Here is a 23864-nt window from a genome sequence, read left to right as displayed (position 1 = left end):
TTCAAATACAAGACTTCTTATATAATAACTTATAATATAATATATATATAAAACATACAACTCCTATCCCTCTTACGAAATTGCAATAACAAAGATGAGGGAAGAGAATAATCTAATTAATTCAACAACATATAAACCAAACGCAGTATAACTTTTCTTAATGCTTCTTCTTCCGGTTCCTGAAAAGGTAAAGCTGTAGGGGGTGAGAACCTAACCACACGGTCTCACCATAGAGTTTCAAAGTTGTCATAAGAAGATATTTAATAAGAAAACTATTTTCAAGTTCAGTGATTATCATTGCCTTATGAATCTTTTAAAAACCAATAAGTAAACGTTCAAAACTTTTTCAAAGAAACAATGTTTAATCTTTCAGAAATCTGAAACCTTTCCTTTCTTAAAAGAAAATCTCAATCAGAAACCAACCACGGAATCAACAACACAATCATTAATTCAACACCAAAGTTCATTCTCAAATGTAGCACGTCAGGACAAACACAGGCAAGACAGACAAGGAAAGCACAAGTAGGTAGCAATTACAACAAATAGTTCAAGTAGCAGTTAAGAACAGTTTAGCAATTAGGCAAACCCAAACAAGTTCAAACCCAAAAAAAGCATACAAATGCATATGATGCATGCCTGTCCTATGGCTGATGAGGCTCATCTGTCGGTTATCCAGCCAACCTGACAAGTCTGAATTGTCCTTAGACTATCCCCCGTCGCGCATCCCCGTGAGTCTATGCATGCATAGATTTTACATTCATATTAATAAACCACTATTTTATGGTTTATATTGTGTTTAATAGTGTGGTTTTATCATGATCTTTATCCACTTATTCATTAAATAAGCATGCATTTATAATTCCTTCCTAAAGTTAATGTATGATTGAAAACTTGCTTCCTAGGGACTTTAATTATGTATTTTATTTCTCCTTTATTCTATTCGATGCCGTGATCTGTGTGTTAAGTGTTTCAGGCTTTACAGGGCATGAATGAGTTGGAGATTGGAGAGGAAGCTTGCAAAAATGGAAGAAACACAAGAAATTGAGGAGATGACCAGCGAGAAGTGACGTGGTTGCATGGATGACGCGACCATGCGAAGAAGAGGAAATCGCAGTGACGCGGCTGCATGGATGACGCGACCGCGTGGCAAAGCAGAAAGCCGAATGATGTGGCCGCATGGATGACGCGACCGCGTGACATGCGCGATCTGCATAATCTGCAGAATCGCTGGGGGCGATTTCGGGCCCTATTTTAACCCGGTTTTTAGCCCAGAAAAGCAGACTAGGGCCAGAGAACATGCAGAAACCAACAACAACATTCATTCCGCATAGTTTTTGTTTTTAGATCTAGTTTTCCTCTCCTCTAGGTTTTCTCTCTACACATTCATAGTTTTTAGGATTTGTTATGTTCATTGTTTTTGCATTGGGATATTGAGAAGAGTTATTGCCTCATCAAGACTTCGACACTCTAGTTCGTTTTCTTTACTTGTCTCTTACTCTTCCATGTTCCTTAATTTACATAATTTTACTGTTGGATTATTTTAGCATTTATTAATACAAGAATCACTTTTATTTTTGATTAATCTTTTGATCATTATTTATGATGTCTTTCTTTAATTCCGTTTCTTATGTTATGAATTTTACATTTACAATGAGCGAGTAGTCCCCTAACTTGATGGGGAGTTGATTGAAAGAAACCCTTGAAGTTGGGATGCTCAAGAGAGAGATTGTAGTTGGGTTTATTGTTGGATTGTTCTCTAGTCACTAACACCAATCCTCCCCAGAGCGGATTAGAACTTGTGGATAGAAATAGCATTCCAACTTGTTTAACTTTTCCTTACTTAGTGAGGGACAACTAAACAGAATAATCCCCAATTATCAATTAATCTTGAGAGTACTGCAACAAGAATAGGGCTTCCAACTAATCAACTCCCAATCAAGGCTTTTATTTAAATTTATATAAATTCTCTAATTTAATTTTCTGCCATTCAACTCAAACCTTTTTGAAAACATCTGATTAATAAAATAGCACACTTTTCTGCAACTCGTTAGGAGATGACCTGGGACTCATACTCCCAGTATTTTGATTTTAGTTTCTGTGACACCCTTTTTAAATTGATAAAGCGGATTTCTGGTTGGTTAAGAACTATACTTGCAACGCATATTTTATAATCATTCTTAACTCGCCAATTTCCGCCCGCATCAATTTTTGGCGCCGTTGCCGAGGAGTTGCAATAGAGTGCTAAAGTTATTAATTGGAATTTATTTATTTGCATTTTATTTAATCTTGCTACTATGAGCTGCTTGTTTCTTTCGTTAGATGACACGTTCGCTTCCTGATCCAAGCTTGCTAATATTCGATCTTGAGATTGAAAGAACTATTTCACGAATAAGGCAAGCTCGGCGTCGGTTAGTCCTCTCTGAGGGCGGATCTAAAACGTCACCTGAGAAAGAAACCAGCCCCCGTTCTACTGATTTGGTTGTTTTACGTGTAGGTAACATGGCAGCAGCCAGGAGAGTTACTATCCAGGAGGCTGGAGCCCCTGATTTTACAATGCAATCATTTCAAGCACATCACTCAGTGGTGGCTACAGACTTTGAAATAAGGACCGCACTGCTCAATTTGATGCCCAAGTTTCATGGCTTATCTGCTCAAGAGCCTATCAAGCACCTGAGAGATTTTCAGGCAGCCTGTTCTACTGCCAAGCGTGATGGTGCAGATGAAACTTCAATTTTGCTGAAAGCTTTCCCGTTTTCTCTTGAGGGGAAGGCAAGAGAGTGGTACTACACTCAACCAGCAGCAATTGTATCCAACTGGGATACACTGAGAAGAGAATTCTTGGAAAAGTTCTTTCCAGCTGAAGTTACTGATAAACTGAGGAAAGATATTTCCATGATTGTTCAGGATGAATCCGAAACTCTTTATGAGTACTGGGAGCGCTTCAATAATCTTCTGGAAGCTTGCCCCCACCATATGATTGACAAGCTGGTGTTACTCGGTTATGTCACACAGGGAATGAGGCCCCAAGATAGGACCACATTGGAAAGTTCTAGCAATGGGTCTATGAAAAAGTACAAGACCACTGATGAGGCATGGCAATTAATCAGTGACTTAGCTGAATCTACTAGGAATCACAAGCAGAAACAAGGCCGTTCAAAAGCCGTTGTAGAAGTATCTTCTAGCAGAGAGACTGCTGCTTTAACTCAGAGTATCTGTGAAATGACCAACTTGCTGAAGCATATGCAATTGAATCAACAACAAGTTCAGCAAGCTCAACCTTCTCCACCACAGCAAAACCAACAGTTAGTCCCACAGAGAGTTTGCGGAATCTGCGCTGATTATAGCCATTATACTGATGAATGTCCGCAGCTCCAGCATGAAGACAACACCGTGGTAGCCACACATAACTTCTATGACCGCCCCAACCAAGGGTACAATCAAGGTGACAATTACAACCACGGATGGCAAGACAATTCTAACCAGAATTGGAGGGACAACAACAACAGAAAAGGCAGAGATAATCAGGGAAATCAGAGGTGGAATAACAACAACAACAGGCAGCAGAATCAGAATCAGCCTTACAGAGCACCTCACCTAAGGCAATCCCAAGAACCACAGAATACCCTACAGCAGACCTCTCAACTTACCTATCCTTCTTCATCTGCTAATGATGACTTACTACAATCTATGGATCGGAGATAGCAGACCATGGAAAATAATATTAATGCCACTCTAAATGGTCTGAACGCTTGATAAACCACTATTTTATGGTTTATTTTGTGCTCAATTGAGTGGTTTTTATCAGCTTTTCACCCACTTATTCATATGATTTGCATGGTTTTACATTTGCCTTCCTAATTATGTGCTTTGATTGAAAACATGCTTCTTTGGCCTTAAGTTCCCTATGTTTAATCCTCTCTTATTACCATTAGATGCCTTGACATGTGTGTTAAGTGTTTTCAGAGATTACAGGGCAGAAATGGCTTAGAGGATGGAAAGGAAGCATGCAAAAGTGGAAGGAATACAAGAAGTTGGAGAAACTGCTAAGCTGTCCACCTTGACCTCTTCGCACTCAAATGGCTATAACTTTAGCTACAGAGGTCCAAACGACGGGGTTCCAGTTGCGTTGGAAAGCTAACGTCTGGGGCTTTGATTTGATATATAATATGCCATAGTTTCTCTGACTCTAGGCAACGCGACCGCGTGCTCCATGCGGCCGCGTCGCAGTGACAGAAAATTCAGCGTGTTTTAATTCGCAACCAGCGAATTCTGGGCTGTTTCTGACCCAATTTGAGGCCCAGAAAACATAGATTAGAGGCTATAAAGTGGGAGAATGCATCCATTCATAAACAAGCTTTCATATTCACAAATTTAGGAGTAGATGTAGTTTTTAGAGAGAGAGAGGTTCTCTCCTCTCTCTTAGGATTAGGATTTAGGATTTCTCTTAGTTTTAGGAGTGCCTCTAAATCCCAGGTTCAATGTTCTTTTACTTTATATTTATCTCTTATTTTTAGATACTTTAATGCTTATATTAGTTATGTTGCCTATTTGGCTTATGTTACATTCATGTTATGGTTTTCTTTGAATTAATATTATTTGAGGTATTTCAGTTATTATTGCTTTCTTTTATTTACATGATTATTGCTTCCTATCTGAAGGCATTCTTATCCCAGTAGATTTACTTTTCCCCTTTTGGTTTTGGTTAAGAAATCAGTAACTCAGGAATTATCCAATTCAACAGCATAATTGAAAATTGTTATCTTGCCAATTGAGTTAAACTTCAATAATCCCAATCTTTTCTTAGGAAATAAATAGGATTCGAAGATCAAACCAATTTATCCCTTGACTTTCCTTTGCTTTAGTAAAGGTCAACTAAGTGGAATTAAGATTCAACTTTCATTATTATTGATAAGGATAACTAAGTCTGGACTTCCAATTTCTCATACCTTGCCAAAAGTTTATTTTACAGTTATTTATTTATTTTATTTGTCATTTAAATATATCTGTGCCCATTGCCCAAACTCCTAAACCCCCAATTTACAAAACTCATAACCAATAATAAGAACATACCTCCCTGTAATTCCTTGAGAAGACGACCCGAGGTTTGAATACTCGGTTATCAATTTTAAAGGGGTTTGTTACTTGTGACAACCAAAACTTTTGCAAGAAAGGTTGATTGTTTGGTTTAGTAACTATATATACAACGAGAGTTTACTATAACCTCTAAACCATCAATCTTCCGCTCTTTCAAAAATGGCGCCGTTGCTGGGGAGTTGCAAACGTGTGCCTTATTATTGGTTATTGTAAATATTTGCTTTTTGATCTGTTTTTATTTTTATTTTTATTTTTTTACTTTTTCGTAAATTAAGAGGTTATTGATTTTTATTTTAAAATTTTTATCTTATCTTATCTTATTTCAAAAATCAAATTTCAAAATTCAAATTTAAAAATCTTTTTTCAAAATTCAAATTTAAAAATTTTCAAATTTCAAATTTCAAAAATTCAAATTTCAAAAATTTAAAATTCAAATTTTAAAATTTAAAATTCAAATTTCAAAATTTAATTTTCAAATTCAAAATTTAAATAACCTTTTAATTTCAATTTGTTTTTATTTTTTGTTTTTAATTTTTATTTGCTACTATGAACTCTCACCCCTTTTGCTATGAGTCTGGTTACAATAATGTTGCAGGAAGAAGAAATTACAATGAGAACAGGCATCAAGGTTGGAACAATCAAAGATGGGAGGAGCCACAAGGATTTGATCAACCCTCATGGCAACAACCACCACCATATGCCTATGAATCCTCTCCTCAACATGACTTTGGACCACCAAACTCACAAGCCCCTTTCCGCCATTCACCTCCATATGACCCTAACCCTCAACCACCATACCAACCACCTTATGAGCCATATGAACCATATATAGAACCACCCCAATTCCAACCCAATTACTCACAAGAACCACCACTTCAATATTCACCATCTCCATATCCATCATTCCAAGAGCACTATGATCCTATTTATGAAATCCGAGTGCATCAAGAGACAAAGGATTGTTTCAAGGAAACAGTGGATCGATTTTAGGCAACCATTCGTCAATTGGAGCAAGCGATAAATCAATTAGCTTCCCGACATTCGGACACTCAAGGAACCCCCATGGCTTCATGTGGACAATCTAATGACGAACGTAGCATGAAGGAGACATTTGAAACTCCGGTGGACAGTACGGAACATGACTTTGTATTGGAACAAATGGAGGAAGCTGTAATTATCAAAGAAGAAGAATTGGTTGAAGACTTAGGAGATGCAGAACCTCCATGGGAAAGTCCAGTCATGAACCCCCTTCCAAGACGTTTGAAATTGATGCTAAGGAGGGTGTACAACCTCCAAGGTATATCACAGTTGAAGATTTGGAAGAGGTTGATCAAGAGATGGAGATTCAAGAAAAAGAAGCACAACCTCCCATACCCTTGGAAAGCAATGAAGAGGAGATTGAATTGGAAGAAAGCTACCAAGAGGAAGAGGTTGAAATTGAAGAAGCTTGCAAAGAGGTAGTAATTATCAAAGAAGAGCACAAGGGAGTGGAGCTTGCAATTTCATTAAAAATACTTCCCCCTAAGTTGCCATCATCCTTCACAACATTCAAGTGGGTAAAATTCATATCCCTTAGCTTTCTAATTCCACTTGAATATGGGCTACTGGAGACGGATGGTCAACTTAGAACTCTTTGTGGCATTAAGAGTAAGAGGAAGATGGTCAGTGGTAAGAACTGTCCTGCAAGGTTCATTATGGTTAGAAGCTTTAAGTTTAAACGCAAAGGTTGGTGTAGAGCTCAACTGAATGGGTCTAGGAAGTTGTTTGACCGCTTTAGTGAGAATTCAGATTGCCTGCTACCCGGATGGAATCATGATGATCAACACAAAGATGGGTGCAATAGCAAGGTTTGGGATCCTAGAATCTGTTCTGACATCCGACACCCCGGGAGCCTAAGAATCTGTTTGAAGCTACTCAAAGGCTTTACGTGCCTAGTTTGGGATCCCGGAGGCCATTGGAATTCCAAACATTGGTGGAGATTCATGGATGAGTTCAAGCACAAGCCACCCTAACAGGAAGCTCATCAAATGTCCAACTTAAGGACTTTAACTAAAAGTGCTAGGTGGGAGACAACCCACCATGGTATGATCGTTCCTTTTTCATTTTTACTTAGTTTTATTTGTTTTCGAGTTTTATTTTATTTTGTTGAACCTGGAGTTTTGCATAACATTCATATCAGCATTGCATTCTCCATACAGCATAAAAAAAAAAGAAGCACGCACACGACGCGGCAGCGTCGCTGACGCATCTGCGTCATGTGGGAAAATTGCCTCCCACGCGACCGCGTTACCCACACGGCCGCGTGACCTGAAAATCGACGTCAAAAGGATGCATGGCCGAAAGATGAGCTGGAGTGGTGCTAGATCGGTGTTGAACGCACAGCCTTACCACGCGGACGCATGGCTCACGTGTCCACGTCATATCCCCATGATGGCCATTCACGCGATCGCGTCGACCATGCGACCGCGTCACCCTGGATTTTGGCAATTAATGATTTTGAACAGAGAGTTGTGCGAGTGCGAGGCTGCCCTTGCGCCAGAGGCATAAAACGGGTCACGCGACCGCGTGACCGATGCGACTGCGTGACCGACGCGACCGCGTCAATCAGTATAAGCACAAGTCGCGCGACCGCGTGCCCCACACGACCGCGTCGATTGCGCCGCACAGCTTTTCTGATTTGCCACTTATCTTATCTTCCCCCAATCCTAATTTCTTCTATCTTTTCTTCTTTCTTCTTTCTTTCTTACTTTATTTCTTTCCCTTCTCATTCTTCTTATCTTTCATTTTATTTTACATAATTTATTTGCATATTTCATTCATTGCATCGTAATTTTGTGCATATTTTTATTTTATTTTCTAAATTAAATATTTTTCCTTTTATGTTAAAATTTTCCTATTCAACTGTTACATCTTTTCTGGTATTTTCTTGGTGCTTATGACTTGTTTTATTCTGGATAGGTAATATTATTTATATCAATGCCAATCTTTTATACCTGTATTACTTTTACATTGATATGAATTTATATTATCTCTCCTTACCCACACTCTCTTCCCTATTGTTGCAACTTTTTGCATTCTTGATTTGCCATGTACTTCTACTATTTTCTCACTTGCATGTTGTCGCTACCATGTAATTGGAACCCTTTTCATTTGGCATTAATCCAACCATACTTCATTTATTTTCTTATCTCTATTATTGGGTTACCTTTCTTCCCTTTTTCTTTCAGGATGGCCACCAGAAAGAGAACCGGAAGACGTTTACATGGGGAGACAAACAAGTCCATCAGCACATTCCTTGATGAGAAAAGCATCAGTTGGAATAACCCGTCCACCTGCACATCTCAGCATGCACTGAGGACGGTGCAATCTTTAAGTGTGGGGAGGTCGATACCGATCTCCATGGGTTAGTATTTCCTTCTCAAACACCAATGTTTTATTTTTGTTAGTTGTTACATTTGCATGTTTGATTGCATATTTGTTTGTTTGATTTTATACATACTTTACCACTTGGTTGAAGTAATATTTTCTTTTTCAAGAAACCTTTTAAGTGTATTTCACTAGTTTGAATAAAATTTAATGTTACACTTGTTTGAAGAGATATTATACTGGAACATGGTTTAGAGCTCGAACACACAAAACCTGTGAGATTTTGAGCCTATTTGAATTGGGTGCATTTTTCAACCAATGTTTTATTTTTGATGTGTGTTTCTCTCTCTAAAATTGTGATCTTTGTCTTGCTTGATTCTATATTTCCATGGTTTTATGTATGCATACACTTACATGATTAAGGCCTTTGTTTCACTGAGCATACATACCCATATGGCCTTACCTTTTCATTATTCTTTGCAAACCAATGTTGAGCCTATTATACCCCTTTGTTCCTTACTTTAGCACATCATTAACTCTTAGTGGAAAACAATAATGTCCTTAATTTGAATCCTTAGTTAGCTTAGACTAGTGAGAGTGCTCATGAATTAAGTATGGGGAAAGTTGAATTTCAAAACATTTGGTTTGAGAATTGGGTGTTATATATCTTTATGAAAATGTGAAAGAATGTTGAGAATATATTCATGCATTCAATAAATTAATCATATGCATTGAAAAAAAAAAGAAGAAAAAGAGAAAAAGAAGAGAAAATGAGCAATTAAGCAAAAAGGGGACAAAATGCCCCAAAGTAAATGGTGAAAGCAATGCATATGTACTGTACTTGAAATTAGAATGCATGAATATGTGGAAAACATAGTTAATGGATAGTTAGATGTGGTATTATGATTACATGGATTGTTTAAAGTTAGGTGGAAAGTTTAAGTTAATTGAGGATTCAGATTTTAGTCCACTCGACCAAATACAATCCTACCTTGACCCTAACCCCATTACAACCCTTAAAAGACCTCTTGATATGTGTATATGTGCATTAAATTTATGTTGATTGTTAGATAAAGAGCAAGCCTTAGAAAGCAAGGTTAGTGGAGAATTGAGAGAACCGAACCTAAAACACTTGGGTAATTAGAGTGTATACACTGCCAGTGAGGGTTCGATGCTCAATTCCTTATTCCCTGCTTTCATGAGCTATTTTTCTTCTTGAAAATCTATTTGTACTTCATTTTCATGATTTGAATTAGTGAAATGCAGTTCATATTTCTTCTTGAAGGATTTGTTTACTTTTAACTAAGTAGGTAGAATCATTTTGCATGTAGTTGCATTTATATAGATAGGTTGCATTTCATACTCTTCATCTTTATAGCTTCTCTTGAGCTTAGCATGAGGATATGCTATTGTTTAAGTATGGGGAGGTTGATAAACCACTATTTTATGGTTTATCTTGTGCTCAATTGACTGGTTTTTATCAGCTTTTCACCCACTTATTCATATGATTTGCATGGTTTTACATTTGCCTTCCTAATTATGTGCTTTGATTGAAAACATGCTTCTTTGGCCTTAAGTTCCCTATGTTTAATCCTCTCTTATTACCATTAGATGCCTTGACATGTGTGTTAAGTGTTTTCAGAGATTACAGGGCAGAAATGGCTTAGAGGATGGAAAGAAAGCATGTAAAAGTGGAAGGAATACAAGAAGTTGGAGAAACTACTAAACTGTCCAGCCTGACCTCTTCGCACTCAAACGGCTATAACTTTAGCTACAGAAGTCCAAACGATGCGGTTCTAGTTGCGTTGGAAAGCTAATGTCCAGGGCTTCGATTTGATATATAATATGCTATAGTTGCCCTGACGATAGGTGATGCGACCGCATTTTCCATGCGGCCACGTCGTAGTGACGGAAAATTCAGCGTGTTTTAATTCGCAACCGGCGAATTCTGGGCTGTTTCTGACCCAGTTTGCGGCCCAGAAAACACAGATTAGAGGCTATAAAGTGGAGGAATGCATCCATTCATAAACAAGCTTTCATATTCACAATTTTAGGAGTAGATGTAGTTTTTAGAGAGAGAGGTTCTCTCCTCTCTCTTAGGATTAGGATTTAGGATTTCTCTTAGTTTTAGAAGTGCCTCTAAATCCCAGGTTCAATGTTCTTTTACTTTATATTTATCTCTTATTTTTAGATACTTTAATGCTTATATTAGTTATGTTGCCTATTTGGCTTATGCTTCATTCATGTTATGGTTTTCTTTGAATTAATATTATTTGAGGTATTTCAGTTATTATTGCTTTCTTTTATTTACATGATTATTGCTTCCCATCTGAAGGCATTCTTATTCCAGTAGATTTACTTTTCCACTTTTTGGTTTTGGTTAAGAAATCAGTAACTCATGAGTTATCCAATTCAACAGCATAATTGATAATTGTTATCTTGCCAATTGATTTGAACTTCAATAATCCCTATCTTTTCTTAGAAAATAAATAAGATTCGAAGATCAAACCAATTTATCCCTTAACTTTCCTTTGCTTTAGTAAAGGTCAACTAAGTGGAATTAAGATTCAACTTTCATTATTATTGATAAGGATAACTAAGTCTGGACTTCCAATTTCTCATACCTTGCCAAAAGTTTATTTTACAGTTATTTATTTATTTTATTTGTCATTTAAATATATCTGTGCCCATTGCCCAAACTCCTAAACCCCCAATTTACAAAACTCATAACCAATAATAATACCTCCCTGCAATTCCTTGAGAAGATGACCCGAGGTTTAAATACTTGGTTATCAATTTTAAAGGGGTTTGTTACTTGTGACAACCAAAACTTTTGCAAGAAAGGTTGATTGTTTGGTTTAGTAACTATACTTACAACGAGAGTTTACTATAACCTCTAAACCATCAATCTTCTGCTCTTTCAACGCTACTTTACAAGCTCTTGTCTCCCAGATTGGATCAATGACCAACTCCAATAACCAACCTTCGAGCTTCAGTGGAATTCCCTCTCAACCATTACCCAATCCCAAGGGTGGTATTAATGCCATCACCCTAATGTCTGGAACCACACTGCAGGAGAGGAACCAGAAGGAGCCAAGCCCACCAGAACACGCCTCAGCTGAAGAGGTAGTGGAAATAGAAGATGTTGAAGAGGAAGAAGACATACAGGACATAGCTGAAGAAGAAGTGCAACCACAGGAGGAGGCATTAAAAAGCGCAGACACTGCAGAAGACATCACTCTTATTCCATTTCCACAACTTGCAAGGAAGCCCAGGAAGCAGCTGGAACCTGATCCAAAAATGGTAGAGATATTCAAAAAGGTTGAGGTAATTGTTCCCCTTTTTGATGTTATTCAACAGGTACCTAAATATGCAAAGTTTCTAAAAGATTTATGTATACATAAGGATAAAATTAATGAATTAGAAACTATTCCTTTAGGAAGTCCCATATCTGCTTTAATGGGAAGTTTATCTGAAAAGTGTAGTGACCCAGGTCCTTGTATAGTTAATTGTACTATTGGTGGTGTGATAATTTCTGAATGCATGTGTGATTTAGGGGTATGTGTAAATATAATGCCTTTGTCTATATATGATGTTTTGAGGCTCCCTCCCTTAAAAAGGTCGGCAGCTCGTTTTGTGTTAGCAGATAAAAGTATTATTACAGTGGTTGGAGTTGCTGAAGATGTACTAGTAGGCATTAAGGGACTCACGTTCCCCACTGATTTTTATATCCTGGAAATGCTGGAGTTTGGCAGACATAGTAGGCATAAACCCTCAAGTCTGTGAGCATAGAATATTTTTAGAAGAGGGAGCAAGACCTGTCCATCAACCCCAGAGAAGACTGAACCCCACTATCCTAGAGGTTGTCAAAAAGGAAGTGACCAGACTACTAGAGGCAGATATCATCTATCCCATCTCTGAAAGTGAATGGGTAAGCCCAGTACAAGTGGTACCAAAGAAGTCTGGAGTCACTGCAGTGAAGAATGAGCATGGAGAGCTCCTGACAACCAGAGTTCAGAATGCCTGGAGGGTCTGCATTGACTACAGACACCTCAACCAAGCAACCCGTAAGGATAACTATCCTCTCCCATTCATTGATCAAATGCTGGATCGCCTGTCAGGCAAATCGCATTATTGTTTTCTAGATGGTTACACAGGTTATTTCCAGATTCATATAGCTTCTGAGGATCAGGAAAAGACCACTTTTACATGTCCTTTTGGGACTTATGCTTACAAGAGAATGCCCTTTGGCTTGTGCAATGCACCCGATACTTTCCAAAGGTACATGATGAGTCTTTTCTCTGATCTTATTGAGGACTGTATGGAAATTTTTATGGATGATTTTAGTGTTTATGGCAACTCCTTTAGCCTTTGCTTAGATGGATTATCTAGAGTATTAGATAGATGTGTCAATACAAACCTGGTATTAAATTTTGAAAAATGCCACTTTATGGTTAAACAAGGGATTATACTAGGACATGTTGTGTCTAATATTGGCATTTCTGTAGATCCAGCAAAGGTGGATGTTATTTCTAGATTACCTTACCCCTCTTCTGTGAGGGAGGTCCGTTCTTTCCTTGGCCATGCAGGTTTTTACAGGAAGTTCATTAAGGACTTCAGTAAGGTAGCACTTCCCTTATCCAGGCTACTGTAGAAAGATATTGAGTTCGAGTTCAGTGAAAATTGCAAACAGGCGTTTGATAAGCTGAAGGCTGCACTGACTCAAGCTCCAATTGTGAGAGGACCAGACTGGAGCCAACCATTTGAAATAATGTGTGATGCTTCCAACCATGCAGTAGGAGTAGCACTGGCTCAACGTGAAGGTAAGGATCCTTTTGTTATTGCTTACGCGTCTAAAACTTTGGATGCCGCTCAGTCGAATTACACTACTACTGAGAAAGAGATTCTTGCTATTGTTTTTGCTCTGGATAAATTCTGAGCCTACTTACTTGGTACTAAAGTAGTAGTGTATTCAGACCACGTAGCTCTAAAGTATTTATTATCTAAAAAGGAGTCCAAACCAAGGCTTATACATTGGATACTGCTATTACAAGAATTTGATTTAGAAATTAAGGATAGGAGTGGTAACCAGAATCTAGTGGCAGACCACTTGAGTCGCCTTGAGCACATTACAGATGACTCTACTCCTATAGCTGATAATTTTCCATTTGATAACCTGCAAGCAGTATCTGAGATAGTCCCTTGGTATGCACCTGTAGCTAATTATCTAGTTAGCCGCACCTTTCCTCCAAATTTTTCTAAGCATCAAAGGGACAAGCTGAAAAGCGAGTCTAAATATTATATATGGGATGACCCATATTTATGGAGATGTGGAGCTGACCAGGTAATTAGACGGTGTGTGCCTCAATCAAAATTCCAGTCCATCTTAGAGGCCTGCCACTCATCTGAGAGTGGAGGACATTTTGGCCCTCAAAGAACTGCTAGAAAAATCTTAGACTGTGGATTCTGGTGGCCTACTCTTTTTAAGGACGCTGCTGAATTTTGTAGATCTTGTTTTCCATGCCAGAAATTTGGTAATATATCCAGGAAGGATGAGATGCCTCAACATATTATGCTTTTCTGTGAAATTTTTGATGTTTGGGACATTGACTTCATGGGTCCATTTCCAAATTCTAATGGTTATTTCTATATATTGTTAGCTGTGGATTACGTTTCAAAATGGGTGGAAGCAATTCCTACCCGAACTGATGATGCTAACACTGTTGTTTACTTTGTGAGAAACCATATTATTTGTCGCTTTGGATCACCACGAGCAATCGTGAGCGATCAAGGCACCCATTTTTGTAACAGGAGACTAACAGGACTAATGAGGAAGCATGGGATAATTTATAAAGTTGCAACAGCCTACCATCCTCATACTAATGGGCAAGCTGAGGTGTCAAATAGAGAGATAAAGCGTATCTTGCAGAAGATAGTCAAACCTCATATAAGAGACTGGAGCACCAGGCTACAAGATGCACTCTGGGCATACAGAACAACATACAAAACACCCATTGGGATGAGTCCTTTCCGCTTAGTTTATGGAAAAGCTTGTCATCTCCCTGTTGAAATAGAGCATAAAGCCTTTTGGGCAGTAAAAGAATGCAACATGGGAATTGAGAGAGCCGGAGCTAAAAGGAAGTTACAACTGCAGGAACTGGAAAGCCTTCGCCTAGAAGCTTATGAGAACTCAAGACTATACCAGGAGAAGATGAAGGCTGTACATGATCAGCACATCAAGAGGAAAGAGTTCCAACCTGGGGACTTAGTCCTCCTTTACAAGTCTCGACTGAGGCTCATGCCAGGCAAGTTGAGATCGAGATGGGAAGGTCCATACAGAGTAGAGAAGGCCGAACCGTATGGAGTTTATCACCTAAGCCATCCTTCAAGCTCTGAACTTATCAAAGTTAATGGACATCATCTAAAGCTGTACCATGGCAAGAAACTGAAGAAGAACAAGCAGCTCGAGATCTTCTTCTTGGAAGATCCCCACATAGCCGAAGACTGAGCTAGTGGAGCGTCCAACTTACAGACGTTAAAGCAAAGTGCTAGGTGGGAGACAACACACCATGGTATGATCGTTCTTTTCCTTATTTTTAATTTTCTTATTCAATAACTCTTCTCTTTATTAGTACACTTCGTGCATCTGCATTCACATATTTTTAATTAAAAAAAAATCACCACGCGACGCGACCGCCTCGTTGACGCGTCCGCGTCGCAGGGAGCTGGGAGACAATAATAATATGAACAGAGAGTTACGCAGGAGCAGGGCTGGAGGCGTGCCAATGGCACAAACCGTCCCACGCGACCGCGTTGCTGATGCGACCGCGTCATATGGGAATAATGGCCTCCCACGCGACCGCGTGCCCCACGCGGCCGCGTGACCTGAATTTTGACGTATCGAGGGTGCACAGCCGAAAGTTGTGCTAGAGTGGTGCTGGACTGGCGCTGGACGCGCAGTCCCTCTCACGTGATCGCGTGCCCCACGCGACTGCGTCATATCCCACTAATTGACCACTCACGCGATCGCATGCCCCATGCGATCGCGTCACCCAAAATTTGGCACTAATATGATTTTGAACAGAGAGTTGTGCGAGGGCGAGGCTACCCTTCCGCCATTTTATTCCTATTCTCTTTTTCTTTCTTTTTCCTTTTTACTTGGTGTTCTCAATTTATGTGAGTCATTATTTATTATTATATGGTTGTGGATTGTTGTAAATTTATTTGACAATTATACATTGCTTTTTAAAGGATTACTTGCATGTTCCAATTCTTATTTTCAAGAGCCTCTTCTACATGCATGCTGTGTGTTTTTGAAAAAGCCCATATGGCATTAACTCTAATATTCAATGCTTTCTTTTCACAATTTTTCTTTACTATTTTATTAATTGAAATTAATTGTCAATACAAACGTGATGGTTTGTTACGAGTGATGTTTGATCTATGCTACTCACGCCCTTTGCTGGCATGCCAATAAACACCTTGCATTCACTTGTCATCATATGCACTAGCTATTTTCCATTAATGAGTTTTCACATGTACTCGTGAGCGTGTGTTAACTTCATTTACCTTTTAATGTGCATTTATAACCATCCTTTTCCGTTCTCTTCCTTGCTCTATCTCTGTAAACTTAATTTACTTTCACTCCCCTTTTTCAGGATGGCCACCAAGAAAGGAAAAGAGAAAGCCATTCCCAAATCAACAGCAAGGAGAGGAACGAAGAGAGCATTAGTGGCAGAGCCTTCTTCCACCGCCGTCAAGCCCTCAACAAAGAAAATTAAGAGGATTATAAAGGTTGATGATAAAGAAAGAGCCTTCCCAGCAAAGGACACTGCGCGATTTCCCAATCGCTACTGTGAGCAGATGTTCCCCTTCCTGGCTGAAAGGAGTTACAACAACGAATACCTTCTTCTCCTCCCAAACCACATTGCTACATTTGTTGAGCCGCAGATTGCCCGAAGACAATGGGATTTCCTACAAAGACAGCCAAGGCAGGTCAATCCTTCTTGGGTAGTCGAGTTCTACTCCAACTACCACTTACCAACCCTGCAATCTGTCTACGTCTGTCAGAAGCAAGTCCCTATTACAGAAGAGGCCATTCAAAAAGTTCTAAGTCTTCCCCCTGTTCCAGAAGGACTGGATGCCTTTCAAGAAGCCGCACTCAAGCGCCAGATGTACTAATTTGACTGGGACGCTGTTCTCAGAGTTATCGCACTACCTGGCAGCCGTTGGATCTACGGATACCATCGTACCCGCCCTAAGGGAATTTCGGCTTCAGCACTTACGTTGGAGGCTCGCGTATGGGCACAGATCATGTCCCATTACATCTTCTTGAGCACTCACAAATCCTCCTTCACTGCGGACATGGCCGTTCTACTATGGTGCATCCTTACAGACCAGCCTCTGAACCTACCAAGACACATCCGGAATGCCATGGGACATGTCCAAATTGCAGGTAACTTACCTTTTCCCGCCTTGGTCTCAGATCTTGTCTCAGCCGCCGAAGTCTCCTACAGAGCTGGGGACACCAAAACCATGCTTCCCTGGGATGATCAGTATGTCCCTAACGGGAAGTACCTTAGACTTCCAGCAGCCACTACCAGCCAGCCTACTGAACCAGTTGAAGATATTCCTTCTTCAACACCACAAGCACCCACTACTGATCAGCTGCTCCAGCAGATACTTGAAAAGTTGGATCGGCAAGAACACAAAGCTAAGATGAGAGAGCGCCGTAACAAGCGCCGATTCACATACCTCAAGGAGCTGATCATGGGAAAATTCAAAGACTCAAACACCCCGGACTCCATTTTCTTTACCATTACAGGGAGCCATGATGGTCCCGACTGTGGAGATACTGCTACCAGCCCACCTTTGTTCTTGACAGATGGCACCGAGGACGGTGCAAAGCCTTAAGTGTGGGGAGGTCGGTCAGTACCTGACTTCCAGAGGTAATTTCTCTTCCCTAGCACCAATAAATTAGGATATTTAGTTAGATTTTTTCTTTTATAGAATAGGATAAATTGCATAGTAATAGATTAGTTGCATGCATGTTCTGCTTGATTGAAAAGACAATGAGTTTCTTCTAAGACTCTATCTTTGGAACAAAATTTCACTAATTTTAATTAATTATTTTATGTTAAATTTGCTTGAAGTTGTATTTGGAACATGATTTTTGAGCTAAAGAACACAACCTGTGAGATTTGAGCCTTTATGAATGGTTACATTATTTAACCATAATTATTTTATTCTTGTGTGTGTACTTCTCTATGATTGTAATCTACATTTTGTTTCATCCTATATGTCCAATGTTTATTATATTTATATGTTTGCACATGATTGAGGCCATTATTTGTTTAGCTCACTTATCCAAATAATAAAGCATACCCTTTCAATTACCTTTGTTAGCCACTTTGAGCCTTTAAATCTCATTTGTTCTATATTTTACCACATTACTAGCCTTAAGCGGAAAAACAATTATATATCCCAAATTGAATCTTTGGTTAGCTTAAGATAGAATTGTGTGTGTTATTTAAGTATGGGAAATTGTGGGAACAAAGGATAAAAAGGGAATGAGTCATGATAATATAATGGGAATTTGGATACCTACTCATGTGAAACTATAAGAATTAAAAAAATCTATGTGCATTGATAAGCTATGTTTGTGTTTATGTTGAAAAAAAAATAAAATAAAAAAAATAAAAAATAAATAAAATAAAATAAAATAAATAAGGGGACAAAATTACCCCAATGTTGAATTAAGAATTTAAGGATCAATGCATGTATGATAAAATCAAAACAAAAGGTTGATACATGAGTATGGATGTGAAAGGAAAATTCTGGGTAGCTAGGTATGAATTCTAAAGTTATATAGAATATATATAGCTTATGTTAAAGCTTGGGTTAATTAAAGATTCAATTTATAAGCTTACTTAGCCATATGTATATCCTTACCCTTACCTTGGCCCTGACATGCTAATGTTTAAGTGTGGGGAGGTTGATAAACCACTATTTTATGGTTTATATTGTGTTTAATTGTATGGTTTTATCATGATCTTTATCCACTTATTCATTAAATAAGCATGCATTTATAATTCCTTCCTAAAGTTATTGTATGATTAAAAACTTGCTTCCTAGGGACTTTAATTATGTATTTTATTTCTCCTTTATTCCATTCGATACCGTGATCTGTGTGTTAAGTGTTTCAGGCTTTACAAGGCATGAATGAGTTGGAGATTGGAGAGGAAGCTTGCAAAAATGGAAGGAACAAAAGAAATTGAGGAGATGACCAGCGAGAAGTGACGCGGTTGCATGGATGACGCGACCGCGCGAAGAAGAGGAAATCGCAGTGACGCGGCCGCATGGATGACGCGACCGCGTGACATGCGCGATCTGCATAATCTGCAGAATCGCTGGGGGCGATTTCGGGCCCTATTTTGACCCAATTTTCGGCCCAAAAAAGTAGACTAGAGCCAGAGAACATGCAGAAACCAACAACAACATTCATTCCGCATAGTTTTAGTTTTTAGATCTAGTTTTCCTCTGCTCTAGGTTTTCTCTCTACACATTCATAGTTTTTAGGATTTGTTATGTTCATTGTTTTTGCATTGGGATATTGAGAAGAGTTATTGCCTCATCAAGACTTCGACACTCTAGTTCGTTTTCTTTACTTGTCTCTTACTCTTCCATGTTCCTTAATTTACTTAATTTTACTGTTGGATTATTTTAGCATTTATTAATACAAGAATCACTTTTATTTTTGATTAATCTTTTGATCATTATTTATGATGTCTTTCTTTAATTCCTTTTCTTATGTTATGAATTTTACATTTACAATGAGCGAGTAGTCCCCTAACTTGATGGGGAGTTGATTGAAAGAAACCCTTGAAGTTGGGATCCTCAAGAGAGAGATTGTAGTTGGGTTTATTGTTGGATTGCTCTCTAGTCAGTAACACCAATCCTCCCCAGAGCGGATTGGAACTTGTGGATAGAAATAGCATTCCAACTTGTTCAACTTTCCCTTACTTAGTGAGGGACAACTAAACAGAATAATCCCCAATTATCAATTAATCTTGAGAGTACTGCAACAAGAATAGGGCTTCCAACTAATCAACTCCCAATCAAGGCTTTTATTTAAATGTATATAAATTCTCTAATTTAATTTTCTGCCATTCAACTCAAACTTTTTTGAAAACATCTGATTAATAAAATAGCACACTTTTCTGCAACTCGTTGGGAGATGACCTAGGACTCATACTCCCAGTATTTTGATTTTAGTTTCTGTGACACCCTTTTTAAATTGATAAAGCGGATTTCTGGTTGGTTGAGAACTATACTTGCAACGCATATTTTATAATCATTCTTAACTCGCCAATTTCCGCCCGGATCACATACATCATTCAAATCACTCACTGGGGGCTATCCATACCCGGGAATTTATACGTGCCCGGTCACCCTTACGACGTAGGGTCAACAGAGTATCGAGATCTAACCTAAAACACGTAGTGGCAAGCCACGGTTCTTTACCCAAGGAACTCGTATCTCAGATAAACGTGCAAAAGCCACATACGTTTATTCATAATCATTCATCCATCATCATTTCCACATTTCATTAACAATTCATATCAAACCAATAATTATTCAACCCATAAGTCAGTTTTTATTTCTCAAATCTCTTCAAACTCATAATTCAACTTTCCTCAAAATCAATTCCTTTTCAAATCTTAGTTGCTTAATATAACATTCTACAAAACTTTCAAGAGACTTTCAATCATCACCTTAAAACGGAACTTTCTTTGAGAAGACACAAGACTTTAGGGAAGAATAACCTGCCTCACTTCTCAAACTCTTTAGAAATCCTCGGAATCATAATTACTCAAATTGAAATTATTTAAAATGGAGACTTAAAACCAAAACCAAGGCATGTAGGCCAAAAGTTCTGAGCTAGTTTCAAAACCAACATTATTTAAGTCCAAAAACCCAATTTCTTTTCATTCTTAAATCGGAAACTTTCCCAAAGGCTCGGATTTGTTTAGTTAAGATTTAAAGAATACTTCAAAAGCAATGCGAAATTAAGTAATCAAAGTTCAATTTTCTTTAAAATCTACAAAAAAATCCTCCAAGGGTACTTCTTTGACCAAACCGCAAAACATAGGTCTCCTCATGTTTAAATCAAACTTAAAAATAAGCTTTCCTTAAAAGATTAAACTTGAATCACCTATTTCTTAATAAATCAAGAACCAAACAATAGAACCTCTCGAATCCAATCCTTTTCTAAATCATACTTGAAAATAAAATCTTGAATTTCATAAAATTTCAGCAGCATCTCCCCTAAAACTTGGACTTTGCCACCCGTTTCGGGTCCCAACCAAACCAGTATACAATCCCTTCCATGGGTTCAAAACCAAATCAGTTTAAAATCAGACTAATTTTGAAAATTTCATATCCTTCTTATAATTCAAGAAATCAAATCCAAACTCAATCCATTTTCAAAGAACCAACTCGTTTTCCAAAATTGTAATGAAATATTTCAGCAACCAACCAAATAACCAAATCAAACAACAATCCAATCCAACCACAAATACGTTCATTCATAAAATAGCACAGCAATACATAAGTCTTATACAATCACCAAAAGTACATTTATTACATTAATATCCATTTATAACAACTCCAAATCATAAAATTAAGTTCTTTGAAAAGACCCCTACCTCGATAAGTGAACCCATAACCCAAACGCGTTAACGAATTCCTTTCATCTCGTCTCGAAACCAACAGTAGCTTTAATTAATACCCCGCACACTTTTGCAACAGCATAAACATCTTTAAGTTACATGCAACCCCGGTTATTAACTCCTAAAACATCAATATCATGGAAACCTCAAAACACATAACAAAAAACCAAAGGTGAGGATTCCGAGATATAGACACTTACTGGAATAAAAGAACGACATGCCAGCCACGCCAAACTTAACCGGCAGCAGCTCCGATAGCGGCCAGGAGCTTCAGTGGCTCAGCAACAATCTTAATTTTTGACATGCAGACTCATAAAATTAACCCTACAATATCTATACATCAGAATCCTTAACCACAGATAGTAAGAATGATTACAGAAAGATCTTAAAGGCACGGGCAACTCACTGTAAAAAGAAGAATGACAGAAGTGGAGCGGTGGCTCCGATGGCGACCTCCAGCAGCGGCGACGGAGATAGCTTCACGGACGGCGACGTGGTTTGGCGACGGGTCGGCTGGGCGGACTGGTGAAGATAGATTCGATGCGCGTCTCTTCTCTCCATGGCTGAGCTCCCACGCGGTTCTGTTTCCTCCCTCACATATCCTTCTCTCGTGGCAGAACAGTGGTAGCGTCAGCATGGAGCGCGGCACGGCGGTGGTGACAGAATCGACCTTCCCTCTTTCGCGCATCTCTTCTTCCCGACGGCGTAGCTGGCGGCGGCAAGGATAAACGGCGGCGACAGGTTAGGGCGGTGTGAGCTTCTCCTTCTCTTTGAGGGTTCTGGAGGCGGCTCGTGGACAAACCAGCAACCCGCGGCCTCCTCCTTCGTGTGTCTCTCTTCCCTGCGCGGTCTCCTCAGCGCTGGCACAAACGGCGACGTGACGGCGGTTGTGGCGAGGCGGCAGTCCTGAGCGGCGCGGTGGTGGTACGACGACTTTCCCTTCCCCAGCGCTCTCCTTCTCTCTCTCGGATCCCCCTTCTTCTCTCTTTTCCTTTCCTTCTTTCTTTTCTTTCCTCTTTCTGTTTCAGCTGCTGGGTAGGTTGTGTTTAGTGTGTGTGAGTTTGTGACCGTGAGTGAGGTTGAGTGAGTGAGGGTAGTAGTGTTAGGGTTTGGGGTGGTGTGGGTTAGTTTAGGTATTTTTTTTAAAAATGGGGATAGTAGTGTGATTTTATAAAATAAATAAAAGATAGAATAATAATTAAAAATCAAATTAAATTTGAAGTATTCATCCTTAAAATACTTTTTAATTACCAAATTGGTAAATTATATTTAGTTAAATACTATTTTAATAAAAATTAGAGATAAGTAAATTAATTCTTCTTTATTTATAAAATAAGATTAAAAATCTAAATATTTAAAATTAAGGCATATGAAATATTCACTATTTTTCAACTATAAGAACTCTAAATAATAAATAAGAATTTACTCAGCTTATATATAAAAATCACTAAAAATATATTCTTAAATAAATATAATAGATCATAAATAATTTATTTAATAATTTTTCAAAATTCGGGGTCTTACAACGCGCACTCCACTCGCACGCGTGGATGAGGATGGCTGGAAGCGGCGTGCAAGGATGGACACATCCGCGTGGATCAGAGGATTCCTATCGACGCGCACACGCACTTGGCGCCCATGTGTGGATCACAAAAGCAATCGGCACGCACGTACACATGGCGCGCACGCGCGGGAAGCTGCACGTGACCTCATTAAATGAAATCATGCCTGGTGATTTCTGAGGCTCATCAGGCCCAAATTCAAACTATTTCTGCATGGAAAAGACCCAAGGATGCTGGGGGAAAAGGGGGGGGGATCAATCATTTTACACTAAGACACAATTTTAGCTAGCTTTTGGTTCTTTGTTCTTCTAGAGAGAGAAACCCTTGTTTCTCTCTAGATCTAGTTTTAATTTGATCTTTCCTTGTTGAATTCTGAATTGGATCTTGTTAATTACTAGTTTTAATTGTTTAATTTGAATTCCTTAGTATAATTTTGCTTAGATCTTGTGTTAGTTTCATGAATTTTTGTTAATGTCACTTTATACCCATTTCATGAATGTTGTGAATCTTGACTTGTTGATGTTACATTGATGATTTCTATGATTAATTGTGTTGTTTGGATGATTGTATGTTGAAAATTGTTAGTGTGTACTTGTTAATTTCAATTTAATTGCAATTTGGAACATGTCTTTTGTTAATGCTTACCATGTGTTCGATGGATTGTTTACCTTGATTATGGAGTAGTTCTCTTTACTCTTGGCCTAGACTAAGGGAATTGGGTAAACTTGAGTCATTGGGTCTAATGGATTTGATGATTTGGGAGCCCTTAGTGGTCAATTTGATAGCCATTGATGCTAACCTTCTATTAAGTCAATTAGTAGTGAGGTTAGAACTTATGGGTTGATGTTGACCAAACCATTTGACGTACTTCAAGCATAGAAGTAGACTTAATGAGTTCGATTCCTCATAATTGTCAAGATATGGTTATGAGACAAAGATGGTGACCCCAATTTCCATGCCTAGCCAAGAGTTGCTTTTATCATTCCTATTTGAAAATCCAAATTCTTAATCACTTGACTTAGTTATAGTTACTTGTTAGTTAGAATAGAATCATATTGGATGTTACTTTGTTAGTTTGGAATTGCTCATGTCTTGTTTAGTTATTTGAATT

The 23864-nt window shown here is 38.5% G+C and overlaps 1 protein-coding gene and 1 long non-coding RNA gene across 2 annotated transcripts; both read right to left on the bottom strand.

Moving 5' to 3' along the window:
• LOC110268828 lies at positions 1 to 21285 on the bottom strand. The gene is made up of 2 exons (XR_002357384.1): positions 21168 to 21285; positions 1 to 179 (listed from the first exon to the last, which is right to left on the bottom strand). It is a non-coding gene; the product is annotated as an uncharacterized LOC110268828 (long non-coding RNA).
• LOC110268827 lies at positions 21404 to 21983 on the bottom strand. Its single transcript, XM_021115800.1, has 2 exons — positions 21598 to 21983; positions 21404 to 21480 (listed from the first exon to the last, which is right to left on the bottom strand). The coding sequence occupies exons 1-2, from the start codon at positions 21877 to 21879 to the stop codon at positions 21427 to 21429; spliced, it is 336 nt and encodes a 111-aa protein (XP_020971459.1). The 5' UTR covers positions 21880 to 21983; the 3' UTR covers positions 21404 to 21426.

Source organism: Arachis ipaensis, chromosome B02 (genome assembly GCF_000816755.2).
Source record: "Arachis ipaensis cultivar K30076 chromosome B02, Araip1.1, whole genome shotgun sequence".
Classification (NCBI taxonomy): domain Eukaryota; kingdom Viridiplantae; phylum Streptophyta; class Magnoliopsida; order Fabales; family Fabaceae; genus Arachis; species Arachis ipaensis.
Note: the sequence above shows the minus strand (reverse complement) of the source record. Positions and strands in the feature narration are given on the sequence as shown.

Coding starts and splice junctions, on each gene's coding strand:
- LOC110268827 (XM_021115800.1), bottom strand. CDS start 21,879: ATGCGCGAAAGAGGGAAGGTCGATTCTGTCACCACCGCCGTGCCGCGC. Junction 21,481..21,597: donor CTGTCATTCTTCTTTTTACA/GTGAGTTGCCCG, acceptor TCAAAAATTAAG/ATTGTTGCTGAGCCACTGAA.